Source organism: Aulonocara sp. 'chitande type north' Nkhata Bay, linkage group LG16 (assembly GCF_057382095.1).
Source record: "Aulonocara sp. 'chitande type north' Nkhata Bay isolate Kocher_YH1m ecotype deep benthic linkage group LG16, A_spYH_male_GT1.1, whole genome shotgun sequence".
NCBI classification, from domain to species: Eukaryota; Metazoa; Chordata; class Actinopteri; order Cichliformes; family Cichlidae; genus Aulonocara; species Aulonocara sp. 'chitande type north' Nkhata Bay.
This window is the reverse complement of record NC_141359.1, coordinates 5,345,251-5,365,871: the sequence shown is the minus strand read 5'-3', so window position 1 is coordinate 5,365,871 and position 20,621 is coordinate 5,345,251. Positions and strand designations below refer to the sequence as shown.

General features: G+C 41.1%; 2 protein-coding genes across 8 annotated transcripts in view; one reads left to right on the top strand and one right to left on the bottom strand.

The window, feature by feature from the left end:
- Positions 1 to 313: 313 nt before the first annotated feature.
- On the top strand, positions 314 to 16,078 carry pknox1.1 (pbx/knotted 1 homeobox 1.1). Of its 7 annotated transcripts, none has more exons than XM_086267380.1 (11): positions 326 to 387; positions 1,745 to 1,857; positions 8,317 to 8,447; positions 9,348 to 9,519; positions 10,180 to 10,380; positions 10,573 to 10,723; positions 10,833 to 10,930; positions 11,351 to 11,479; positions 11,568 to 11,644; positions 12,169 to 12,320; positions 14,260 to 16,078. In XM_086267380.1, exons 2-11 carry the CDS (start codon positions 1,807 to 1,809, stop codon positions 14,439 to 14,441), a joined length of 1,344 nt encoding a protein of 447 aa, XP_086123506.1. In that variant the 5' UTR covers positions 326 to 387; positions 1,745 to 1,806; the 3' UTR covers positions 14,442 to 16,078. The 7 variants fall into 7 exon arrangements, with proteins under 7 accessions (XP_086123509.1, XP_086123506.1, XP_086123508.1 ...); XM_086267382.1 differs by lacking the exon at positions 326 to 387 and adding an exon at positions 612 to 1,295; XM_086267381.1 differs by lacking the exon at positions 326 to 387 and adding an exon at positions 612 to 1,404.
- The window catches only part of tmprss3a (transmembrane serine protease 3a), a 22,919-nt gene continuing 17,769 nt past the window's right edge, over positions 15,472 to 20,621 (bottom strand). The window contains exon 12 of the mRNA XM_086267386.1: positions 15,472 to 16,264. Coding sequence (XP_086123512.1) covers positions 16,235 to 16,264 — 30 coding nt within the window. The 3' untranslated portion in view covers positions 15,472 to 16,234. The remainder of the gene's footprint in view (positions 16,265 to 20,621) is intronic.

Below are 20,621 nucleotides of genomic sequence, written 5' to 3'. Positions count from 1 at the left end.
GGTTTATCTGTGGTTCTATTTTAATGATTACAATTTTGACTCGTTTAGCATGCCTGCATGCACATAATGTTCAAATTATCCATACGCATTCGTTTAGGAATAAGCACTCAGCAGTCTGTTGTCTTTCACGCATTAGTATGTTGATGATTAAAACGCGTGTATATAAAGGAACGAAGCATAAAGCGAGGGAAGTGAATCGCTTTTGCTAAGACAAAAAAAAACAGCAGGGCGCAGGACTCGCAGGCAGCAGAACGTCATGTCTCCGCCCACCTAATACATAATCATGAGTCCTGCGCCCCTGCGTGCCCTTGCGCGATGACGTAACGCAACAACTGCGGGTCCCGATTGCTGCAGCCGCTTGTCAGTGTGACGAAGATTGGCACTCAGGTAAGCTGTCACTCAAAGTCCCTCTTTTTCCGTTCCCTATCAATCAAACAATCTGGGCCGCACGCAAAAATGTCCCGGGGCGAGGAGCGCGGACTTAGTCAGGGCAGCAGAGGGTGTTTTTTAGAGGAAACAGAAGCGGCAGAGCTCTGTGAAGGATAAAAAAAACTGTATACATGGGAGGGGGGGTTAAAAAATATGTCGGCGTTTTGGGGGCTGAGGAGGATTGTGGAAAAGCAAAGGGCGAGCGCTAGAAACGAGGCCCAACACTTTACCACGTAGGGGAGGGGAAGTAGAGGGCAGCTGTCCCCGCTTGATTGATTGACTGAAAAGGGGAGGAATTTAGGATCAACCGGGCTAGCAATCCAATACTTAATAATTTCTTTGCTGCCCAATTATTTCATATAGCTGACAAGAAATATAATTTAATTTTAAATGCATACTGTTAAGCGACCGACGCTGTCTTATTATTTGGTAAAATGGCTTACTTCGTATCAATCCGCAGGAGGGTCTTTTTCTGTACCTGGCTAGATTGGTCAGCTAGCTTGTTTTTTGGCCGCGATTACCTTCGCTAAATATGGCGCTTTGCGTTTTGGTTGCACTACCAACACGAATACACTTTGAAGTTAATACTTAGCTACGTCGAAGACGTTAGCTCGGCCATATGGTTGCTTATTTGACTGAAGCCTAGGTTGGCTTCGTGAACTAGCGCAAATGTGTCGTTTACGTTACTGGATAATTGTTAGCTGTACGAAAACGACCGTTTTTCCAGTCGGGCTGCTTTGTTTACGAGTAACGTTAGTCGGGTTATAGGAGAGTAGGCTAATATTAGCCCAAAGGATTTATTTCACTTTAATGTCCCCTTGCCGCCACGGTTGCCACAGCTAACACGAGCTAAAGGCTAAATCGTGGTGGGTGTGTTAACATCAATTGCAAGACACGCTAAGATATAACATCAGCATTATTATTTGTACAACACCCCTTAGGTTCATGATACCAGCTTCTTCTTGGCTTTTAGAGGTGAGCTGGATAAGCTATATGCAAAGAAGAGTAACGTTGGACCCCGTAGTGTGCTTTCGCTACTAGCACGTATGAAGACAACATTCATATTCAACATATCATTAGCCCCTCTCCATTTCTGTTCTAATATTGACATTTTGTATATATTTTGCATCTTGGTGTTACAAAGGGGAACGGTATTATGTCCATACTTCTGTATTTTACCGTAACAATGCCAACCTAATTAACAAAGCCAGTAACACTGATAATAGTTTAATAATGAAATCAGAACAGTTCTGTCATTTGAAGCTTATGTGCAAACACCTGAGGCAGTCTAACTGAAACTGTGTGTACTGTGTAGGTTGGCCACCAGTCCCTGCACTCTATAATGCCCCAGTGTTTGCAGCATCTGCAGTGAACGTGATGGCAGCCCACTCAGTCTCCATAGATAAGTACCCAAAGGGAGAGCAGCAGGTGGGTGAGAGGGACAAACTTTGCTTGGACCTGCAGGGAGCTATAGTCTGCTCTTTTGAGATACTAGTTAACTAAAGAGAATAAGCACAACAGCAGGACGGGATACTGTTTATAATTGGGACAGCTAAACATTCTAGGCTAAAACTTTGAGTGTTCTGGACTCTGCCTAATAGATAATTTATTTTTAGTGGTGAGAAGTCAGCCTTGGTAGCAGAATAACGTGAACACGCAATCGGTGTCAATGCTGTTACACCAGTTTGAGTAATATATAGACTGTGAGTTTGTCTCTGAAACGCAGTATGGGAGACATCAGTAATGCATTGTAAGCCTCATTTCCTCCTAGTATTTATCTGTATGCATATTTGTAAATTGCTTAAAAAACATCTTTATTTAGGTGCTAAAATTTGTGGGTGTTGAGAGCTAAGAATGAACTATGACTAAGAAGAAATGTTCCTCCCTACGCAGGCAATCATTTTTGGTCTATTTGTGTTCAATCTAAGTCATTGTTGGCTGCAGTCACATGGTTGGGGATGCTCCTTGAAGGGACTGTGTTGCCGGTAGGCAGGCACAGTGTAAAAAGGGAGAAAGACTTTGCTCAATAAAGTATTTTGCAGAGCCTCTGCTCACATTTCAATTCAATTCAGTTTTATTTATAAAGCACCAAATCACAACTACAGTCGCCTCAAGGTGCTTCATATTGTAAGGTAGACCCTACAGTAATACAGAGAAAAACCCAACAATCATATGACCCCCTGTGAGCAAGCACTTTGGTGACAGTGGGAAGGAAAAACTCCCTTTTAACAGGAAGAAACCTCCGGCAGAACCAGGCTCAGGGAGGGGCGGGGCCATCTGCTGTGACTGGTTGGGGTGAGAGAAGGAAGACAGGATAAAGGCATGCTGTGGAAGAGAGACAGATTAATAACAAGTATGATTCGGTGCAGAGAGGTCTGTTAACACAGGTGTATAGAAGTTGGGGGAGTGTATTCTCAGTTGTTATTCTTTGGACACCAGAGATGGTAGTGTTTCACTTTCTGGATCATGAGGGTTCTGCCAGACCTATGCACTGGGGACTTAAAAAAATATTTCAGAAAAGGGTTACAACCTAATGAATCTTAATAGCTTTCCATTTCTTTTAACAGTTTGTTTGAAAAAAGTATGGAGATGTTAACAAAGGGAATGGAAGTAGTGACTCTTAGTGGAGGAGTTGTTGATCTCCTGTCTACAGCCCCACAGGATGTAAACGTGAGCATATCCCATGTGCTTTTTATGTAGCCGGGGTTGTTCAGTTTTAACATCTCTGCTGGTGGTTTTACTGCTCCTCAAGACTCAGGAAATTAAGGCAAATAAAGCCATGTTGGTTTAATTAAAAAGGCACACATCTTACCATACTATAGTTGTATACAACATCTAACATCCTCCTCCTTCATCCTTGCTAATTTGTTAGTTGGATTAGCAGTTAGCACACACACTGTTAGAAGCTTGTTGTTATACACCAGTGTTGCTCATAGTCGAGATGTTTGACTTATTAGTCAGTGTAACTTTGTTATCCTGACTTTAGACAAGAGAAATGACAGCTACATACACACCTCAGAAACACAGTGTTACTGTAATTATCTAAAGATTCAATGTTGCCTTTTGAGATTTTAACATAAAGAGAACTGGAGACTTGCACTCTCTGAGCAGTATAATTTTTTTCTTTTCATTTAACAACATGACCCAGAGTAGTAGTAGTTTGTTTTTTAAATCAACAGCTGCATTTACTCAGCTAAAAACAAGTGAGGGAGACTATCAGAGCCAACTGGGTCTGGATTCTTGGGTCCAGTGATTTGTAGAAACCTACTATTCTTACAACACAGCTGTCCTGTGCCAGATGTTCGTTTGACCCACTGAGGCAGACATCGTGTCAGAAACATCAGGAGGACTGAGGTTCATTAGAGGGATCAAGAAGAGCTCAGGCTTCAGCATCAGCTCCCTCAAAGGGAAATCTTCAGATCTCCACCGTAGGCCTAAAAGGAGGACAAACCCAGCACTTAAACAGTGTTTCTCAACTTTTACACAATGGTGTTACATTTAGTTCAGTAGAAAATTATTTAAAATCTAAACATATAGTAATCACAGAAGTGTTGCCCTAATATGTACAGAAGCTGAGCACAGCGGACATCATCAGTTTTCTTGAATCCCAAACTGAGTAACTGTTTATGCGCCTAAAGGTAAAGAGGATAACGGTACATATGATACCAATTACATGGATATATAATCCCTTTGACTTTCTTTCATGAACTTCCTCAGTAAGACAGCTGCAGCCTTCACTGACGGTAAATAATCTGGCAGTTTAGCCTTTGTTCTTTTTTAATCAGGTCATTTTTGAGTTACTATAATTTTGCTCCAAAGTTAAATAAGTGAATTTAGCATAAAGAGTGGGCTTATTGGATGATTCGTCTGTCACTGGGTGGTGCTGAGAGCAACTCCTGTAATCAAAGAATCATTGCAGTCAAATGTGAAGTTTATCCTTTAAAGCTCATCCTTTCATTATCCTGACACACTTTGGTTCTGAACGTCTTATATATTTTACAGTCTGCAATTCTGATGACAGCTGACATGCAAAGTGTTTGTTAAAAAACAAAGCTTTATATAGAGCAATACAATAAGCATTAGTTCTTTCCATGGATTTTTAAATTGGATTCAGGTCGTGTGATTGGCTGGCCCTGATGGCAGTTGATTTTTATCAGGAGTGTCGGTATATTTTTCCATTCATCCTTCCTTCAGATATATGAAGTGTGCGAGTGCCGTATGCTGGAAAAATGGCCCCACACCATGATGTTCTCACCTCCAAACTTCACTCTCGGTTTGGGGTGTTTGACTTCCAAACATGGTGTGTATTACAGCCAGTGTTGGTCAAGTTACTTGAAAAAAGTAATCAGTAACTAATTACTGATTACAATTCTACTTTTTCTGCATAATCCATCATGCAAAATGTAATCAAATGGAAAAGTCTCTTTTTTTTTTAACTTGTTTTATCAGTTTTAATCTTTTAACTTTATGCATCAAGCAAAAATTAAATTATATGCAACATTCTCTGACTGGAAGAAATTAGTTTAACATTTAAACCTATTTTCTGCACATTCCAGCGCATAAAATAAAATATTTTTTGTGTCTACACTCAGTCTTTCAAAGTAAGTAAGTAAAACACAGCAGAAAATAAATAAAGTCAAAGACTAGTGGTCCTGTTGCTCTATTTTCACCTGTAAAGTAGGAGTGGGGCAGGCGGAGGTTTACCCTGGTGCAGGTGTGCCGCAGCGGCCAGTGGAAGAATCCGCGAGTTTTTGTGAATTTCCCATTACGTCGTTGTGCACTCGGTGCTTGTTTAGGGGTTTTTTTCGCTGTAAAAAGAAGTTTTCTTCCCACGCACAACTGACACTAATGTTTTTGTCACTTTTTATGGAATCAAACTCAAAGTAAGGTCAGTACTTCCACGCTTTAAACGCTGCACGCTCATACTCTCTCCCGCACTCGATATATTATCCACTGTTGATCTGCACACAGCTGTTGTCACGAACGTCGCACTCGCTTACGTCACTGTCTTGAGACATTCTAACGCATTACTGCCCATCTCTGATTACAGCATCCAAAGGTTTCAGTTTTGGTCTCGCCTGACCAGAATATGTTCTCCCAGTATTTGACAGGCTTGTCTAAATGTTGTTTAGTCAGGCTTAAAACACACTTCAACATGCTTTTTCTTCAGCGGTGGAGTCTTGTGTGGTCATTGTGCATACAGGCCAGTCGTACCTGCTAATTCCAGATCTCTTCTCATAATTCTTTTGACTCCTCTATGGGCTCAAATTGTGGCCATAAATATTTTGTACTTGTAAATCAGTTTTGTATGTGTAAAAAAAGATTTGTGTGTGGACTTAGCCAAAGAATACATGTGAAACTCTGCACTCAAGTTTCAAGTTACAAGTACGAATTTTGATCCTATTTTTCTTCCTTTCATCTGATTGGTCAATGTCATGTCAATCACAAATGTAACTATTCAATCAGAAAACAGATGGGTTTGGCTGTCGGAGGGGCGCTTTTTTGAACTGCAGGTCCTTGAAGGGTGATACAGTTTGAAGCTGGAGGATCTCTATATAAATTAGAGATGGCACGATACCACTTTTTTATGTCCGATACCGATATCATAAATTTGGATATCTGCCGATACCGATATGAATCCGATATAGTGTGTTTTTTAATCAATAAAACTGTTTTTTTAATATCTTGCTGCTTTTTGTATAAGTTCATACTCAAGTTAAAAAAAACCCCAAAAAGCACTAAAGCTATTCTGTTATACCTGTATGCCAAAAATACACTGCACCCAAAATATTTCATAGTTCAGCAACACTGATCAATCTAACAAACTTAAACCTGCTCCATCCTCCCTATTCTGGTATTTTAAAGAGTAAGCAAGCTAACTAATAGGGTCCTAAAACTCCCAGCAAAAAAAAAAAAAAAAAGGGAACCACCCCCCACCTCATGATGCTTAATCGACGTAATCAACTTTAATTTGATGCAGTGTGAAAAAAAAAAATGCACATAAATCAATTATTCTTTTCAAGAATAATTAAATAGATTCAATAGATAAAGTACTATAGCTTACTGGGGTATATTAGACTTAACAGTTACTATATACAGTAATGGACTTCTATACATTTTACATCAGATTAAAACTTTGGGTGTAAGATTCAGATAATTATTTATTAAAAGCTCGACATTTTAAATGAGAATAAGAAAGAAAAGTATGTCTTTGTGCCCCCTTTTCCCTGTTCATGCCCTATCGGCCCCCCTGACTAAACTTTTCTAGATCCGCCCCTGCACAGTTACCAGCCGTCAGCTGTAGAAAAAGATCCTGGTGTAGAAAGTAATATTAAATACATTCTAACAGCAGCTGATCAAGCTTAAACGTGCTGCGGTTGTTCAGCCGCTGGTTTCCTCTTTCTGGCGCGAAGTGGGCCAAAAACAAAGAAGAGAGACGGACTCGCGACAGAAAAGCCGATCAGCTGATCATTGATCAGTGTCACGATTGAAGTAGCAGCAGGAGAGGGAGGGAGAGAGAGGCAGTCGCTCCATATCGGTTGTTAAGCTTAACACAGGAATGCTTTACAAACATTCAGAGATGAACTTACACACTTGCTTTACTTCTCTCTGGGAAAACTTCCTCGGAGATAAAATGCTGGTTTGGTAGCGAGGCTACAAATACACACAGTCTCTCTATCACGTGAGCATACTGCTCCAACGTTCTAAGGTTATGAGCCGAGTTACGCCATGTCGCAAGTTTTGTGAGGTGCTTTTTTGATATTTAATGGATCGGATTACATTTTTTATTTCTCTCAAATATCCGATCCAGGAATTTACGTCAGTATCAGACCGATACGTAATATCGGATCGGTCCATCTCTAATATAAATATCTAGCAGCTAGGTCCCCTAACTTTCAGCAGCTGTTGAAAGGATAAAGTTGTGGTATATCTAGTGGTTAGAAATACCATCATTAATTTTGGATTAGTTTAACACAAAGTCAGGGCTGACCCGGGACCATTGCTGTGAATCACAGTGCGCAGCATAAAAGTCCTTTCACATCAGAGGCAGCATGTGCTGCTAATGCTAACTAAAAGCAAAGGATCCAGAATTTGTTACGCTGGCTGGTGAGCTCTGTGGGGTTTTGCAGCAGCTCTACCTGTATTAGATGCACCTGCTCCTTGTCGCTTCTATCTCTGACTTCATGTCCTCTACAAGAGTTTGGTTTTTTTGCTGGTTCTTCAAATGTTCAATAAAACCATGTATGCTAATTCATAACGAAGAAAGCTTTGTAACTATCCCCACCAGTGAAGACTGTCATTTCAAAGCACTTGAATTAATATGTGTAACTGGGTGTAGAAACATGTTCTTTCTGTTAGTCCAGTTTCCTTATTGTCAGTTTGAAACAGCAGGTTGTGGTTATGGAAGGTAAACAGACCTTCTCTCAGTATCTAGACTCTGCCTCCAGTTCCCAAGCAGATACACCCAAATTTCTCTAACTGTTGCTGCTAATCAGACTTCTAAGAAAGGTGACTCCTTGAACCCAAATCAACATGAGTAGTAGTAATGGCAGTACTAGTACTAGTAATCTGAGGTGAACTTCTTTTGTTTTTGTTTGAGCCCTGCCCCATTTGCTAACAGAGAGGGTGGGCTTTATGACCTGTACTGCAGCCTCACACCAGGGGGCAGTAGATACTTTTTGAGGAGCTGTCAGGTCGTCCAGGTTTTCTGTAGTCATTTGTTAGTAACTTGTGGATCTCAGAAAGTAGTCTTTTTGCTTGAAAATTCCTATGACTTTGAAAAGGAGTGCTATTAAAATGAAGCCACACGCTGTCACATGTCATCTTTGTCTTGAACGCTTCGTGCTGTAATTGTCTGTTTCTTGTCTGTTCTCACCTTCCTTGCAGATGCAAGGCATCATAAAGGTAGACAGTGATTCGGAGCAGAAGTTTATGGAGGGTACGTTGGGAGAGGTGCCCAGCCCGGCACCAACAGAGCCACAGACACCCATGGACGCTGACAAGGCATCCATATATCGGTAGGAGTGTATGTTTGTTTAAATAGAAATAGAAAATCAGACATTCTCAACAGTAACAGTATATGCAAGCTGTTTAATTAAAATTAAATCAAACTATATATGAACAAAAGTTTGCACATGCATATTTCCTCTGGAGAAGGAAGCTTCTCCACCACTGCTCTCTCTCACACCTCTTTTTCTCTTCATCCTCACCTCCAAACTGACTTCCTGAACTGAAGTCAAATCTTTAATACATGAAAACGTGCATAGACATGATTATTTATTCCAAATGTTGTCCTAATTACATATCGTCAGCAGATTAGACTTGTAACCCTGCTGCCCCCTGATCGCTTACAATGAGCATCATGTTAGCTTATAACCATTGTTGTTTAGGCAGCAACAGTTGGTTATAAGCTAACATTATGTCAGCTGATGTTAGGCTAGTGTCCTAAAAGGGTCCAGACAAAGAGTTTGGTTACATCCTCACATCAAATGAGAGTTTATTTTCCAAGTGTTAGAGTCCAACAACGTGAGCTCCACTTCGAAGAAAGTTTCACCAAGTTCAGGATATCCTCCACACCTCACCTGAGGAGGGAAGCAGGTTGAACGGTTGAAAGAGTTTAGGACTGTGTGTGTATGTATTTGTGTGTGTAAATATACATATATTAAATGTCTGATGTCAACACAGAGTTCTGATTCATTTAGGTCTCATGTCCTGCTGCTAATACTTTCTTTGTTTTTCCCCGTCCTTGTGGATTTTCCAAGTTCTTAATGATGAAGCTTGAAGTGATCCTTTTTCTGTGTGTGTGTGTGTGTGTGTGTGTGTGTGTGTGTGTGTGTGTGTGTGTGTGTGTGTGTGTGTGTGTGTGTGTGTGTGTGTGTGTGTGTGTGTGTGTGTGTGTGTGTGTGTGTCTTTCGTAGGCATCCTCTGTTCCCTCTGTTGGCCCTGCTGTTTGAGAAGTGTGAGCAGTCCACGCTGAGCTCTGATTGCATCACCTCAGCGAGCTTTGATGTGGACATTGAGAATTTTGTCCGTAATCAAGAGAAGGAGGGGAAGCCTTTCTTCAGTGAAGACCCTGAACTTGACAACTTGGTGAGACATTGTTGCTTCAGAAAGCTAAACCTTATTTCACAGCATTTATGTTTGTACATGCAGAGGGCTGTGTAACCTATCCGAACACGCTTGCATATTGTCTTCCAAACAACCAACAACTTGGAGCTCAGCAGGGATGTCGATACACCGATTGGTTGAAAAGAAAGGGAGTGACAGAAGGTCAACACAAACCACAAAAACTAAACTATAATAAAAGATAATCAAGAACAGCATGAAAGGCTTTAGTGGACACTTTTCATTGTTTTCACTTCAGCTCTTTGTTTGTTGATTTCACTTCTCTCTGAAGGGCCAGCAACAGTAGAAGCCCACAGACTTTTGTGACAGTAAACGGCTACAGGGGCCAGAATCGGCCTGTTAAAGACAGCCCACGGGATGGCTTTGGAAATGTGAAGGAGGGCATAAATTTGAGACTTTTTTAGGTGTATTTTCCTTCTGAGAAAGACCTTGTGCTACAACAAATAAGTAGTAATTAAATCTTCACAGGGTGGCATCGTGCTGTATTGTAATTCTGTGCTGTGATCGGAAGCGACTGTCATAACTGGACCTGACCTTTGACCTCCCTGTAATACCCTCAGGTAAACATTTGTTAAACAGAAAGATGTTGAGCCTAAGAACTCTTTCCATTCCTTCTATCTGAAGATGGTGAAAGCCATCCAGGTGCTGCGGATCCACCTGCTGGAGCTGGAGAAGGTGAGCGACCTGTGCAAGGACTTTTGCAGTCGCTACATCGCCTGCCTCAAGACTAAGATGAACAGTGAGACTCTGCTGAGTGGTGACCCGGGAAGCCCATACTCGCCTGTACAAGGCCAGGCCCAGAGCTTCTCACCCACCAAGTCTCAGGTATGCAGTGTAGGTGAACTGCAGGCGTCACCACCAAATGCCTCAGGTGAAGAGTTAGCTACCACTGATCAGTGCCCCTGCTGGGGTATATTAGCCAGCTAAATGGGAATACTTTAAAAATGGCGTTATAAGAGTTAGTAGCATGGAAGACATACATGCGCCTACTTTATGTATGCATGCTCTATTACACAGACCCCCAGCTCCATATCAGGGACCATTAGTCCCCAGGGTCAAATTGTAGTTCCAGCATCGGCCCTGCAGCAAGGAAACGTTACTGTGACAACTGTCAACCCCACCCAGGTGGTCGCAGGTATGTCATCTTGGCGTACGACCCCTTCCTCAGGTACTGCACTAATGACTGTAGCCCAGATATTCACATGTACCAACAGGACTCTGATTGAGTCTTCTGCACTCAGCTGAGCAGGTTAGAAAATTGTGTGTTTGTATTTCAGGCGGGACTGTGTACCAGCCAGTCACAGTTGTAACTCCTCAGGGCCAGGTGGTAACACAGGCTCTTTCTCCCGGGACAATACGCGTCCAGAACAATCAGGTAATACATCTGTCTATGTTGCTGCCGTGCTATTAAGTGGAATCCCTGTCATTGAATTTTACTGCTCCCACTTGTGGTTCCTAGAGTATTTAAAAGTAGAATGAGAGGCAGAGTAAAAGTTAATTGAACTAAATGAAGACAAGCTTAGAGGTGTTGGAGGGCTTCATGTTGTAACTTTGTTCTATAACAATGTAACAACAACCTTTGCTGCGTATTGACTATGGCAGATAATGTGTTGTCTGCTCCTAATATCAAATGGTGTAGCTTTTTAAGATCGGTGCTCTGTCATTAAGGGCAAATAATTCAAAATTAGAGCTGAGGTCCTTGGTTAAATGATGTGGAACAGTATTGTAATTTAACATAACCTTTCATTCTGTTGAGATAATTAAAAGATGGCTAAACAAACATCTGTGTACTCAGCTTCAGCTGCAGTTTCACCAGGACTTGAACCTCTTTAGTCATGAGGACAACTCAACCAAGAACAAGCGCGGCGTTCTTCCAAAGCATGCCACAAATGTCATGCGCTCATGGCTCTTCCAGCACATCGGGGTGAGTCTCTGTGCATAAATCATCTGCCTGTATAGAACTCAAGTCCTTACAAAATAGTGATGCATTTCAACCCTGTTCTGTTGTGCAGCATCCGTATCCCACAGAGGATGAAAAGAAGCAGATTGCTACTCAAACAAACCTGACACTTCTGCAGGTCAACAACTGGTGAGTTGCTCTTTACCCAAGAAAATACTAACTACATCACTATTTACAGTCATGTTTGTGATGGCAGGCAATTTTCCACTAATTGTTGTAGTATAATTGGTCAGCCAGGTAATTGTGCAGGGCTTCCTGCGATCAGCTGAGGGTTTCTTCTTTGCTCATCTCGTTTCACTTTTCACTGATGAAACTCTGACTTGTTCCCATAGTTTGCCATTTGACCTCTCTGCTTTTTTGCCTAATGAAAACAAAACAAAAAAGATGATATTTAACTTTGCCCTAAGTTAATAACTGCAACTTCTTTAAGTAAAGGTGGGAAGTGTCACCTTTTTAGCTAAGTTTAAGGAGGTTACGGTGTATTTAATATGTACAGGACATCAGACAGTTCCTATTCTTTGTGTCCTTTGAGTCAGGGTGTGTAAAATCCAGCTAACCATACAGCTGTCCATACCTGACAGTGAGCCTAATCAGCACCTGTTAGCATTTGAAGTGCAAAGGTCTGTACAGCCAGCATCACCCTGTGTCTGCAGGTTTATAAATGCACGGAGACGGATCCTGCAGCCCATGTTGGATGCCAGCTCTTCAGAGACACCCAAAGCCAAGAAAAAGACACCTCAAAACCGGCCACTGCAGCGCTTCTGGCCTGATTCCATCGCAGCAGGAGGAGGGGCCATGCCTGATGGTAGGCAGCACAACACCGTATCGAGATGCTTTCGTTGTTGTACTTGGCCCATATATTAGAGTTAATGCAGAGAAACAAACACTAGTCAATGTAGTGATACCAGCAGACTTCCTGTCCGCTGCTGCTGCTGCTGCTTAACAAACTGTTGTTCTAGTTTGGCAACAAATGTCATCACTGTATCACAAATGTTGCTGCTTTTAACAAATTGCTGACAATGTCACTAGGACTGCAACATTTCACAACTTGATTGTTTAAAAATCCTCGACACAAATGGTTTGATTCAATGCTTTAATGTACAGCTCTGTAGCACTCAGGTGTCACTATTAAGTAGCTTAATGTGGAAAGCACAGAGGAGTTGGTACTGTTACAGAGACGGTGCACTCAGGTAGAGAAAAAAAGATTTTTCCATCATCCAAAACAACAGTGCTGTCGCTATGACAGGAAGTTTTACTAGGAAAAAGCTGGCAGGAGTTCTTGAACAAACCACCTGATCAACAAGCTCCAGCATGAAGAACAGCGAACTTTGTAAGCTGCTCTGGCCACCCCCGTTTGTTTTACACAGAAAAAAAATCTGGACTACAGACATTAAACAGATGAACTAAAGACTCACTGCTGCTCTAATTTGGTGGTCCAACTTAAAACCAAGGTCAGTAACAACAGGTTTAAAATAGATTTCCAGAGGTCCCAAATCTACAGAGGACGACTTGCAGGGACCACTAGGTCCAAACACCAACAACTCTGTTTTATTTTCATTAAAATTTAAAAAGTTTAGAGCCAACCAAGCTTTAATGTCATCTAGACATGTCAAGAGAGGTTTTATGGAGATGCCACCTTTCTGCTTCAGTGGCAAATAAATTTGGCAGTCATCGGCATAACAATGAACTGCGATCCCATGCCTTCTAAGGGTGGAACCCAGAGGCAATAGATACAATAAAAAGAGCAGAGGCCCTAAGATTGAACCCTGTGTCCCACAGGCCGCATGACAGAGGAGCAGAAGATGATTCGGAACCGAGAAGGCTGACAGAGAAAGTTTCTCTAAAACCTTGGAGACTAAAGGCAGCTTGGAAATAGGCCTATAGTTCACTTAAACTGTGTGATCAAGGCCAGGTTTCTTAAGCAGTGGCTGCACTACTGCATGCTTGAAATTTGCAGGAACCACACCAGAAGGCAGACTGCTATTAATAATTTCAAGGACATACTGTCATATACTAGGAAAAATTTCTTTAAAAAATTGTGGAGGAAAAGGATCCCGAGGGGAACCTGTGGGCTTAATATGGCGAACCACAGCCTCTAAAGTGGAGAGCGTCACAAGCTCAAACTGAGTGAAAACAGCAGCGCGAGGGACAGAGACAGAGGGTCAGAGTCAGGAGCTGTGATAAGAACCCTGGTGGTGACAACCTTTACAATAAAAAAGTTAAAAAATCATTGCAAATATCAGGAGAAACTTCCAAACAGACATTCAATGGAGTATTTAGAACAGTGTCAATGGTCCTAAATAACACACGTGGGTTATGACCGTTGTAGCAGGAACAAACTTGGCAATGACAGACGAGCAGCCACACACACCGGCGCCATCTTGTCAATCCCAACTTAGTCTGATACAGTTTGAGTTTAAACAAAGATGCTGAAGGCTCACAGCAGCTCTTCTACTTCATGTAGTGAGATGAAAGAGGACATGAGGTGTAACAGACCATATTTATTTCAAGGCTGCAAGGCAGATTGAAACAAATACAGTTTTAATTCAACAAAAACAAAACTGTAAGATCATATGTGTGTTTTACATGATACAGCAGAATAAAAGCACACAAAGCAAACGTTTGTCATTTCCTGGAAAACAACGAGACATGTTCGTGACTCGTGTCGGGAGTTTCCAGCCACAGCTTTTCCCTTCTGACTTTTTTGGTAATAAGCTTTTAAAAAAACTGTCTCAATATTTTAGGTACAATGGTGACGATGAACGTGGAGGGTCTGCAGAGCCTGACATCAGACGGTGCCACGCTGGCAGTACAGCAGGTGATGCTGGGAGGCCACAGTGAAGACGAGTCGGGGGACAGCGGAGATGAGGACAATGACGCGGACATGGCGGGCCTGGGCCTGGACAATAGCAACTCATTGCAGTAGAGGACAAGCACCGCCCACACGCAGAGGACACACAAAATGAGTTCGACAGAACAGAGGTGCGTCCGTTTGATTTCCACAGAGCACAGGACACACTGGGATGGACCCTGCACTCTTCCAAGCCTCCACCCTGCTGAACGGCGGTTGTTGCTGCACGTGTATGTCAGGAGTGTCATTTCACAAACAGTTTTTTATTGTATAAATGATGTAGGTGAGTGCACTTTTTGTATATTTAAGCTCAAAAAGATGAAATCAAACTGAAAAAAACAAGTGTTAAAAACACCTGAGACAAGTTTGTATACTCCGTTAATAAACGTTGACTTTTTTTGTCCCCGCCCCCGTCCCCCCCTGCTCCCAGCTAGATTGTCATTTTGGATGAGACCACTTCTGTCTTGTTCTTGTGTCTCTGGTTTGTCTTGACTTTTGCATGCTTGTGTTTTAAGTAGACGTGTGTGCTCTTATGACTGACTCCATGGCTCACACTGCCCCCTGCAGGCAGAGTAGAGCACAGGTGGAGAGATTAAAAGTAAATTAGAGGAGAGATGCTTATTTTTCTATACAAACATATGAAATGAGTGTTTTTTTTTGTTTGTTTGTTTTTTGGTTTCATTTTTGTGTTCTCCTGTTTTGTAAGAAATATTTATGTACAGATTCATAATAAATGCTGTGACCCTGTTTTCCAGGGTTCTTTTGAAGTTTTCTAAAAAACAGAAAAAGGAATTGAATGCTGATGAAAATTACTATTTAAATTGGTTTTAAGCTTAAAATATTAACAAGGCCTTATCTGTGTTCTTTTCTAAAATAAATCTTACCAAGAAGCACAAAAAGGAAGTATGACCCTTGGAGAAATTGGCCAAAAAGACACTAAACAGTGGAACACTTGTGGCTCCTTAAAGCATATTTTTACTTTGTGTACTGCAGTATCACAGGAACCCTCTCCAGCAGCAAAGCGACTGCAGCGTTCCCGTCTTTGTTTGGCCCACAATGTGTATACCATACATTGTCTTTTAACCATTTTACAGTAGTAGCATAGGTGTCACTTTCTAAAATGCACAATCCAGAACACTATGCTAACCACACAATCAGGAGGGGTTACGGACTCCATCAATAAGAAGCAGTGGACTTTTTGCACGCATTTAGCTTTTATTTTATGTACACGCTACATACATGCTGTTGCATTGAAAACAGAGCAGCTGGAAACTTGGAGTCATTGCCCTCCTGAAGGAATGATCCCCAAGGGCTGCAGCTGCGACCATGACCCCCCACCCCACTACACACACACACACACACACACACACACACACACACACACACACACACACACACAGTGAAGGATCTGAAAGCTCCATCAGTTTGACATTACTGCACATAATGGGGTGCCTCTTGTTTAAATAACTGTAATGCTGTACTGTAAAACAGTTGTTTGTAAGTAGTTGCAGTAACTTGGTTTTTATCCTTCTTGTAAAGTTAACTTTGTTCATTTGATTCAGCCTGAGGGTTTAATGGCTACGCGTTGCCCTCGCTGAACTCTGTCACCTCTGTCTAGCTTTTTATGAAGCATTCACTTTTCTCTTGTACTTCTCGCTCGTCTGTTTTGCCTTAGAGCTTTCTATTTTGGAATAAATGATGCCTAACTCTGCTGTCCACTGTCTCTTTACTCCTTTTCCGTCATGTTCTCCACCAGACAGGACTGCTTCAAAGTCTCTGTGATAATGTGTACAGTTTGTCTCTACAGGTACTTGTTGCCAAATGTGGAGACATGTGGATAGTCCGGTGAGAAGTCACTGTGGGGGGATTCAGTTTCCTGTTTTCAGAGCCTCTTCTTTCTGAAATGTACAGAGGCGCTTATTAATACATAAAATGCACTCGATATGTTTTAAAACATGCAGTTTTATCTTTACTCCAGGCTGCAGTGCTCAATTTGAAATCCTTGTGGCTTTGCACAAATGTTAACCATGTTCCTAAACACCAAGGATCACAGACCTTAATGGCTGTTGCTCTGAGGTCTGTACTCGTGAAGACATTTGAGCGTCTGGTACTATATCATCTCAGATCTATCACTGACCCTCATGTGGACCTCCTTTTCACTTACAGAGCCAGCAGGTCAGTAGGTGATGCTGTTAACATGGGACTGCACTGGAACCTATGCAAGTGACATTTCTTAGTACTGCTTTGAATACAATCATCCCGCCTCTGCTGCAGGACAAGCTCCCCAGCTGATTCTTCCTGCTCCCACCTGCACTTCCTGTCTGACAGCAGGCAGCATACGAGACTGGGCAGGCACGTCTCAGACTTCCAGTGCATCAGGGCTGTGTACTTTCTCCTCTGCTATTCTGCCTGTACACAGGGTTCGTACGGGTGCTTGAAATCCTTGAAAATGCTTGAATTTTAATGTTGTCTTTTCAAGGTGGAAGTATAGCTGTATTTCATTCACCACAAATAACTATCTGATTGAATAGTTTTCTTATCAGATAGAGAAATAAAATGAGTCGCAAAATGTAAAAGCAAATTTTCCCCGCCTGGCTGCCTTGCGTCTGTTTCAACGTGTGACCCCGCCCCTCCCTCGGACAGTCGGGGATGAGTGCGCTAACATACCTGTAGGCCGCTGTTTTAATGAGTGTTTGATGGAAAACAACAATGGTGGAGTTTGCGCTCTCCAGTCGCATGATAGGTGAGTCCTAGTAAATAATTTTCCAGTACGTGTACGTTACACATGCTATTTTTTAAAATTATGATTATTATTACTATTAATACAACAGTGGCGTTTACTCCGGGAAGAAACGGTAAAAACGGCGTTTTCTAAGGAGAGCGCTAGCAGACACGCTTTGCTTGTGAGTGAAAAAAGAAAAGGAAAATACACACTACTTCCCTATTGGTGGAAAAATATACCACGTCGACCAATCAAAAAATGATATGGCAACATGTGGCATCTGGTTTGGGAAGAGGGGGAAGTTTTAGGAGTGACCGGCAAGAGAGAGTTTTGATACATGAGACATTTGTGACGTTTACCGTGTTTGGAGTCTCAAGTTAGTGTGTTGTCTTGTGTAGTTAGTGTGTAGTGTAGTCGTTGTTTTGTTTTGTGTGTCAGTTCTACAAGTGATTGTCACAGTTGCTGCAAAAAAGGCAGATTGCAGTGTAAACGCTGAGTGACACACCTGCTGTCAGACCTGCAGGTTTATCCCTGTGCTGTTCTCATCTGTGTTATAGTGACACAAACTATTTTTTGGAGTTGCATAAATAATTTGTGTGCCTTCTTCTTTGATGCAGAACAGCTGATTGTTCTGTAAATAGTTTTAAAGGGTTATATAAAAAACGTCTGAGCCTTGGCTGCATTTTTAGGTAAATACTTTGTTTGCAAAACTTGTGCATATTTTTTAAAAATGTACAATTTCTATTTGCATTTCAAGTTATGAAAATGATTCATTAAACATGCTTCTGGTTTTTACAGTCAAAAATATCACTTTCTACTCTTATTTTAAATTTTGTCTGAATTTAGATAAATTGTGCTGATACAGTTTGTCAAAATGAGTAAACAACAGATTGGCAAGATAAACAGTTTTTAAAGGTGAAATATAGAGGCCAAATCAAAAGTAGTCATAAACGGCCAATTGTACCCTGGACCCCAGAGGGTTAGAGGCTAAAAGCAAAGTTGTCACCAAGTACTGTTTATATTTGTGTGTATAGCTGCAGCTTTTTTGAGTATTAACTTGGTGCCTTTGGGTGAAATAATGGTAATATGAGTGATCCATATGGTCACAAAGAATAGCCTCTTGTTTCTGTGCCACCAAAGTTCCCCGGCTTTCATTCAAAATGTGTTTATCGTCAGCACCGACACATTAAACTACTTAAACATTATAAATGTCTTCAAGCTCACACTGAGGCCTGTGGGGCACAATCAGCCACTGAGACAGTTCACACATTTATATGTGTATTTGTATATGAATATTTCATATTTTAAGGCTGCCTGTTTAAGGCAGATGAACAAAATACACTGGATTTGTACAAAATAATATCACAGATGATAAATTAAATAGATTTTAAGTGGATGCTTGTGCATCCTTAAAGTCTTATATGTTGAATTGAACTATGTGATCTGTTCAAAGCCTCCCAGTCAGTGCTGTTCTCCATGCCTGTCTGACTGTGCATGATGTTATTAGCACAAACACTTTAAAGGTGACGTTTAGGACTTCAGCAATAATACAGACAGCAATGTAGTTAGCAGTAAAACAGTTAGTTTTATTGGGAATTACCTTAAAAAACAAACAAACATCTGTCTCCTATTTTTTTGTCGCACAGGAAAGAAGCATCAATATCTGATGAGAAGACTTATTTATTCTTTTTTTGGGGGGGGGGTCAACAGGAGATGAATATCTCTAACAAGTTGATTTGTTCACATTTTCACATCTTAATTTTTAAGTGAAATGTGCATTTTGAGTTTATACACGATGTATATAAGGCGACCGTTTCCATTTGCAGTATTTTTGTGTGGTGCGTTTTTCTATGTCTTAACAAAAGGGGAACAAAGGTGTTTAAGTTCACCTAGGATGATTTGTCTTAATTTTCACATGGTCTTTATGAGGTGATGTGAATTGAAACATGCATTCTTTTTTTTTGGCGGGGAGGGGGGGAATGTGCTGCAAAAGTTTGAAAAGGGACCTTGAAAGTGCTTGAATTTGACCCTGAAAAAGGCGTATGAACCCTGTGTAAGACAGTGAAGTCCTTACACTTACACTTTAATTGGCTGCAATCTGCCTTCCCTACAAGACCTATTTAGGGATTTATCTACCTTTAAAAGCAGGGTCAGACCATCCGCAGCTCTTATTACGCTGCCTTGACGATGTCAAAAAGTGGTTGTCATTAAATTTTTTAAAGCTAAATGAAAATAAAACTGAGGTTGTCATTTTTGGAAACTTAATCATATCGACAGCACTCTGGGCCTCCTTTCCTCGTATTGTAAAACACATGTAAAAAACCTCGGTGTCTATATTGATGGTTCTTTTAAATTGAATAAGCAGGTGAGTGCAGTAGTTCAGTCCTGCTTCTTTCAGTTAACGCAGCTAGCCAAGGTAAAGCCATACCTCCCGGCTAACATCTTTGAGCGTGTTATTCACCTTTTCCTTACTTGCAGATTAGACTACTGCAATTCATTGTATTATGGTCTAGATCAGGCCTCCATCCATCGTCTTCAGATGGTTCAAAATGCAGCTGCTCGCCTGCTAACTGGTACCAAACGGAGAGAGCATATAACCCCAGTTTTAGCTTCTTTACACTGGCTTCCTGTCTCCTACAGGATCCAATTTAAACTTTTACTTTTTGTTTTTAAGTCACTTAACGCCCGAGCCCCTCCTTACCTGTCTGAGCTCCTCTGTGCTTATGCTCGAGGAAAAACCATGAGGTCTAGCTCAGAATTAATGTTGTCCATCCCACAGACTAATCTCAAATCTCGTGGTGATAGATCCTTCTCTGTGGCAGGTCCCAGACTTTGGAATAGTCTCCCCTTAAATATTAGATCTGCACAAACACTTGAGCAATTTAAATCATTAATAAAGACACATTTTTATGCCCTGGCTTTTAACACACTATGACCCAAGCATTTTGATCTTATTTGAAATAGTTTTAGTTATTGTTTTAATTCTTTTATAGTCCTATTATTCTTTTATATTGTTATTGTATTACATTGCTGCTTTTTAATGCTACTTTTATATTGTTAAGCACTCTGTGCAGCATCGGCTTTTTGAAATGTGCTCTATAAATAAATTTGACCTTGACCTTGACCTGCACACCTCCAGGACACTGAAACGGGCGAAGAAGATTGCTGCCACTTTGCATATCATGCCGTACCTTATATATACCTTGCATACATATTTCTTCATTTCTAATTTGTGATCTATATCTGTAGGTAGTTAGTATATATTCTCTTTGTGTGTATTTCTTTTTCATATTTGTAATATTTACATAGAAATGTACCATATATTCTATCTCTGTACCACAACAAACAGTGGTACAGAGATAGAATATAACAACGACAAATTCCTTGCTTGTGTTCAAACTTCGCAATAATAGTGATTCAGTTTCTAAATATAGCGTTGTGGTGGAATTAAGGCACGACGGGACCACAGATCCATGTTTTCTTTATTTAACATTTGCATCACACCACCACAACCACCACCAACCCCTGAGTCC

Coding starts and splice junctions, on each gene's coding strand:
- pknox1.1 (XM_086267380.1), top strand. CDS start 1,807: ATGGCAGCCCACTCAGTCTCCATAGATAAGTACCCAAAGGGAGAGCAG. Junction 1,858..8,316: donor ACCCAAAGGGAGAGCAGCAG/GTGGGTGAGAGG, acceptor CCTTCCTTGCAG/ATGCAAGGCATCATAAAGGT. Junction 8,448..9,347: donor GACAAGGCATCCATATATCG/GTAGGAGTGTAT, acceptor TGTCTTTCGTAG/GCATCCTCTGTTCCCTCTGT.